General features: G+C 48.0%; 1 protein-coding gene across 1 annotated transcript in view; it reads left to right on the top strand.

Annotated features, from left to right (window-relative positions):
- The window catches only part of LOC108798364 (guanylate cyclase 2G-like), a 37,412-nt gene extending 32,304 nt beyond the window's left edge, over nucleotides 1-5,108 (top strand). Inside the window, exons 20-24 of the mRNA XM_018570107.1 lie at nucleotides 1,454-1,552; nucleotides 1,731-1,822; nucleotides 3,048-3,158; nucleotides 4,845-4,973; nucleotides 5,085-5,108. Coding sequence (XP_018425609.1) covers nucleotides 1,454-1,552; nucleotides 1,731-1,822; nucleotides 3,048-3,158; nucleotides 4,845-4,973; nucleotides 5,085-5,108 — 455 coding nt within the window. The remainder of the gene's footprint in view (nucleotides 1-1,453; nucleotides 1,553-1,730; nucleotides 1,823-3,047; nucleotides 3,159-4,844; nucleotides 4,974-5,084) is intronic.
- The last annotated feature ends 1,049 nt before the right edge of the window (nucleotides 5,109-6,157 follow it).

Below are 6,157 nucleotides of genomic sequence, written 5' to 3'. Positions count from 1 at the left end.
GCAAGGTCCAAGGTAGCTACAGGAGGCAAGGCCCAAGGTAGCTACAGGAAGCAAGGTCCAAGGTAGCTGCCGGAGGCAAGGTCCAAGGTTTGGAATCCAAGGCAGGTACAGGATTCAAGGTCCAATCTAGCTACAGGAGACAAGGTCCAAGGTAGCTGCCGGAGGCAAGGTCCAAGGTTTGGAATCCAAGGCAGGTACAGGATTCAAGGTCCAATCTAGCTACAGGAGACAAGGTCCAAGGTAGCTGCCGGAGGCAAGGTCCAAGGTTTGGAATCCAAGGCAGGTACAGGATTCAAGGTCCAATCTAGCTACAGGAGACAAGGTCCAAGGTAGCTGCCGGAGGCAAGGTCCAAGGTTTGGAATCCAAGGCAGGTACAGGATTCAAGGTCCAATCTAGCTACAGGAGACAAGGTCCAAGGTAGCTGCCGGAGGCAAGGTCCAAGGTTTGGAATCCAAGGCAGGTACAGGATTCAAGGTCCAATCTAGCTACAGGAGACAAGGTCCAAGGTAGCTGCCGGAGGCAAGGTCCAAGGTTTGGAATCCAAGGCAGGTACAGGATTCAAGGTCCAATCTAGCTACAGGAGACAAGGTCCAAGGTAGCTGCCGGAGGCAAGGTCCAAGGTTTGGAATCCAAGGCAGGTACAGGATTCAAGGTCCAATCTAGCTACAGGAGACAAGGTCCAAGGTAGCTGCCGGAGGCAAGGTCCAAGGTTTGGAATCCAAGGCAGGTACAGGATTCAAGGTCCAATCTAGCTACAGGAGACAAGGTCCAAGGTAGCTGCCGGAGGCAAGGTCCAAGGTTTGGAATCCAAGGCAGGTACAGGATTCAAGGTCCAATCTAGCTACAGGAGACAAGGTCCAAGGTAGCTGCCGGAGGCAAGGTCCAAGGTTTGGAATCCAAGGCAGGTACAGGATTCAAGGTCCAATCTAGCTACAGGAGACAAGGTCCAAGGTAGCTGCCGGAGGCAAGGTCCAAGGTTTGGAATCCAAGGCAGGTACAGGATTCAAGGTCCAATCTAGCTACAGGAGACAAGGTCCAAGGTAGCTGCCGGAGGCAAGGTCCAAGGTTTGGAATCCAAGGCAGGTACAGGATTCAAGGTCCAATCTAGCTACAGGAGACAAGGTCCAAGGTAGCTGCCGGAGGCAAGGTCCAAGGTTTGGAATCCAAGGCAGGTACAGGATTCAAGGTCCAATCTAGCTACAGGAGACAAGGTCCAAGGTCGCTACAGAATGCAAGGTCCAAGGTAGGAAGAGGGAGCAAGGTCCAATCTAGTTACATGAGACAAGGTCCAAGGTAGCTACAGGATTCAATACCTGGAGGGCTTTCACTGGCACATTCCTCAGCATGCTGCAAGCAACATGGAAAATATATCTGATGACAGGTCCACTTTTAAGGTGCATTTTGTGTCTTGCGTTATCTTACATGCTCCTCTCTGCCTCCTGCTGATTACAGGTCCCGTGGTGGCTGGTGTGGTGGGTGTGACCATGCCCAGGTACTGCCTGTTTGGGGACACGGTTAACATGGCATCAAGGATGGAGAGCAACAGTCTACGTAGGTAAACTCTGGTCTGAGTGATTTGTCCAGTTTCAGTGTTTCCCGACTCGTGAGTCACATTCTACCACTAAGGTTTAGATGCCCCCTGGGGGGGCCCTTCCATTCATTAGATCCCAGGAGAAGACTCATCCATATGTCTTTCTTCACTCATGTTCTATATGTTCATCTCTGGCAGCTCTGAGGATCCATGTTTCTGAAACAACAGCCAGTGCCCTGAATGAGATCGGAGGATATGATATGAAGGAACGGGGATTCATCCAGATAAAGGTATGACCGCACCCCCGCCCCATTCCTAGTGCAGACTTTGCTTCTGTATGCACTACAATTGTCCACTTTATGCTGTCCTTGCAAAACCTGCATAATTATTATTGGTTTTCTGTAGAAAGCAGTACATAAGCCTGACCCTATGCCAGCATGCTGCATAGAAGGAGCCTTGTTCTCTGTGGGGAAGCGGTGGTCTCACTGCAGACGTTCAACACACTACCTACTGATGATTGGAGGGAACTAACTGTGACTCAGCAGGGGGTGTGCCCGACCTCTGCAGAGAGATAGCTGCTTCCACACACAGAGCAAGGGTCCTTTTCTGCAGCATGCTGGCAGGGGTCAGCCTCTTTTACTTAGGCTGTGGCTGCTTTCTAAAGAAAACACACTGTAAGACTTTGAATTTGTTCTGTTTTGATGCAGCTGGAATGTATTTAAAGGAGAACTACGGGGTCAGTGTTTTTCTCCATAGTTCTCCTCATAAACCAGCATCCTCCCGTGACACAAAGCTCAGTATATCGCGAGCTACAACTCCCTACATACTGAGACCGCCGCAGCCGGGACCGATCCCGAAATTACTGTCGAGATCCACCCAGCTGCGTGATTGACAGCTGGCTCTGCCTATCTAGAGGCAGAGCCAGCTGTACCCGTCCGTTCCGCCAGTCAGCTCTGGAGGATCGGAGCGGGGAGGGGGGGAATCCCTGCAGAGAGCTGTGAGTGACAGTCACCGCTCTCTGCACGGATAGATCGAGAAGTGAGCGAGCGACGGTATGGGTTTGCTCACTTCCCGATCTATTGAGCTGACGTGTGACAGTTTCATTGTCACACGTCGGCTCGAACTATGAGGAGGAGTGAAAATCACTCATCTCATAGTTCTCCTTTAACTAATTAGGTCCCCGTTCACACGTGATCGCGCATTAAACATGCGCGCTCTGACACTCGTTCACAATACGTGCACAAGCGCGGAGCCATTGCATAGACAGTTGTCACTCAGATGTCCCCTTCAGAAGAATTCCACTCTATTACGGTTCCAATAACTGTTATATTTTGGATTTGTCATCACTTTCTCTCCCGGTGACAAAGATAACTTAGATAGAGAGGGGGGCCCCCCCCCCCCTTTGCCCCCCCAGCAGGGACATATCGTTTTGTGACCCTTCCACACTTTTATCTAAAACTAAAGAAAGGTTTTTGCATATTCGCACGTGCACTGAGATCCTGATTCTATTCCCAGGGGAAAGGGAAGCAGAAGACGTATTGGCTGAAGGGTAAGGTCGGATTCCAGATGCCACTTCCAGACTTTCCGGAAGATTTGAAGGATCCCCTCCACTCCTCAGTCTTAGAGGTAGGCAGCCCAGAGCTGTCCCAGCATCCTTTTCAGTATTAACGGGGCGTCATCAGAATATTCCAGATGGTTCATCCACAGGCGTGGACCCAAAGCTGCTGAACCACAGGGGGTGCACAGGGGGTAAAGCTTGGGGTACACAGGTATTAACCTTATCATGACTGGAGATCATTGATGTCTGGATGCCCAGAACAAATTAATCAGCGTTAGTTGGCGTCGGTTAATTTGACAATAGCTCTATGACTTGTCAACCTAAATCAGGTTTGCAAGGAAATAATCGATACCCTGCCTATATTTGACACTTGGGGGTCTATTTATAAACAATCCACAGAGCCCTTCACCCTGTGAATATCTGTAAATGTTTGTTTTGTGCTAATATCGGGCAAAAAAGGAATGTTCTCAATGTATTTTCTTTTCAGGCCAAATGTATTGCGATGTAATGCTGAATTATGGCCACTAGATGGAGTTGAGGAGACAAGTATTTATTTTCTAAACTCCTCAGCTCCATCTACTGTCCATAATGCGGCATTACACCGCGATACATTCAACCTGAAATTAAAACATATAAAGAACATTTGTTTTTCCTATTAATTTCACACAAAAAATGTTCACAGATATATGCAGGGTGAAGGGCTCTGTGAATTGTTTATAAATAGACCCCCTAGACAAAAATGCGAAAGAGGGGGGATATAGAAGAGAGAGAGGACAGAGGGGATATAGAAGAGAGAGAGAGGATATAGGAGAGAGAGAGAGAGGAGAGATATAGGAGAGAGAGAGAATAGGAGAGAGGGGGGGGGGAGATATAGGAGAGAGAGAGAGAGGGGGGGGGGATATAGGAGAGAGAGAGAGAGAGGGGGGGGATATAGGAGAGAGAGAGAGAGAGGGGGGGGATATAGGAGAGAGAGAGAGAGAGGGGGGGGATATAGGAGAGAGAGAGAGAGAGGGGGGGGATATAGGAGAGAGAGAGAGAGAGGGGGGGGATATAGGAGAGAGAGAGAGAGAGGGGGGGGATATAGGAGAGAGAGAGAGAGAGGGGGGGGATATAGGAGAGAGAGAGAGAGAGGGGGGGGATATAGGAGAGAGAGAGAGAGAGGGGGGGGATATAGGAGAGAGAGAGAGAGAGGGGGATATAGAAGAGAGAGAGAAGATGGAGGAGAGAGGGGGGGAGATATAGGAGAGAGAGAGAGAGGGGGGGGAGATATAGAAGAGAGAGAGAAGATATAGGAGAGAGGGGGGGGAGATATAGGAGAGAGAGAGAGAGGGGGGGGAGATATAGAAGAGAGAGAGAAGATATAGGAGAGAGGGGGGGGAGATATAGGAGAGAGAGAGAGAGGGGGGGGAGATATAGAAGAGAGAGAGAAGATATAGGAGAGAGAGAGAGAGCACCTTCTTCAGGCTGCAGACGTTTGTAAACCTCTAGGGCTGTATGTTAGAAGCATGATTGGCTTTTATGGTGATCACATGATTGGGATTCGTGCTGATTGGTGGTTAGTCTTAGATCTGCAGCTGTCATTGACCGTGCAGTCTCTGATATCGCACCACAAACACATGAATCAGCAAAATGTACGTGGAATTTAATTATTATAAATTCGGGATGCACCAATGCCGATGCTAGTGCCAATATAGGTGCCGGTACCAAGCCAAGTATTTCAGCAAGTATTTGTACTTGCCCATGGGCTCCGCCAGGGAACATGGAGCCAGCTTCCCGGCCAATCAGGAAGCCGGGATGATGACCCGCCACCCAGGTTCCTAATTGGCCGAGAAGCCAGCTCTATGCTGATTGACCAGTATCGGTGCTTTCCTATTATAAATGAGGTAACGTGGGCCGAGTCTTGCTTCTGAGAAATGTGTCATTAGTATGTTTGAGCATTTAACAATAAAATAAAATGATTGGCGGATATTTCACTTTTGTTTTTTTCATTGTAGGAGGAAGAGGTCGGCGCGCACTGAACTGAGGAGCTGTTGCTGCAGATTAGTAAAAAATAAACTGTATTTTTATCCTTTATTAACACAGTGGCCTCCTTTGCTTTTTTTTTTTATTTCATAATGCTAATACATCTGACACCTACGTCATTCTCTGCAGCCCAAGAGCTTACACTCTAATGTGCCCACAGATAGGCACAGGTGTGGCTTATAGATGGCCTTGGATGTGTTTTGTGGTAGTAAATACCCCGAAATTGTACAGCACATTGTATCTTTATTAAACACTGATGAAAAAGGACCAAAAACCCGAAATGCATTGGCTACTTGCTGATACCAATGTGACTGAGAGCTTTCTTCCCTTTACTTCACATACTGCTGGTATCACAGGGGCCCACCTTCAGGTGGGATACCAATGCCCCCACTCATTTAATGCACTGTTAGAACTGACTGGACTGGGTGGGCTGGTAACGAAAGCCAACTGGTTTATAAGAATCAATATTATTAGGAGTGCAATGAGTCCGTGCCAATTAATATATCAGGTGCACAATTACTGGGATAGGCCACCGGCCACCAATGCAAAGCACCTTGTGTAATAGCAAGAGGTCACTGAATGGGGAAGCCAAGGAAATTCTGCTGTAGAGCCATGTAACCTGTAGTTTAATAATCCGGCCACTCGGTGTATATAATAATCCGGCCACTCGGTGTATATAATAATCCGGCCACTCGGTGTATATAATAATCCGGCCACTCGGTGTATATAATAATCCGGCCACTCGGTGTATATAATAATCCGGCCACTCAGTGTATGTTCATATGCAGCAAGAAAATAGCTACGATGGCAGGGCTACAGCCACTTTTTTTTTCTTGGTCCATAAAAATAAACACAAGCATCCCAAAACTGGAAAAAACACACTTTTATTTACACATTTAATGCACCATTGTGAAGTATTGTATCAGCAATCGTTCAGGAACTCAGACTCCAGCCCCATAGATGATTTAGCTATTATATAGTCTAGAATTTTGTCCATTCCCCCCACACCTTGTAATGACCCGGCCTTTGTCCCGGATTCATGCGA

The sequence above is a fragment of the Nanorana parkeri genome, unplaced genomic scaffold (genome assembly GCF_000935625.1).
Source record: "Nanorana parkeri isolate BGI_ZX_2015 unplaced genomic scaffold, ASM93562v1 scaffold1455, whole genome shotgun sequence".
NCBI classification, from domain to species: Eukaryota; Metazoa; Chordata; class Amphibia; order Anura; family Dicroglossidae; genus Nanorana; species Nanorana parkeri.
The sequence above is the reverse complement of the archived record's forward strand: the minus strand, read 5'-3'. Positions and strand labels throughout refer to the sequence as shown.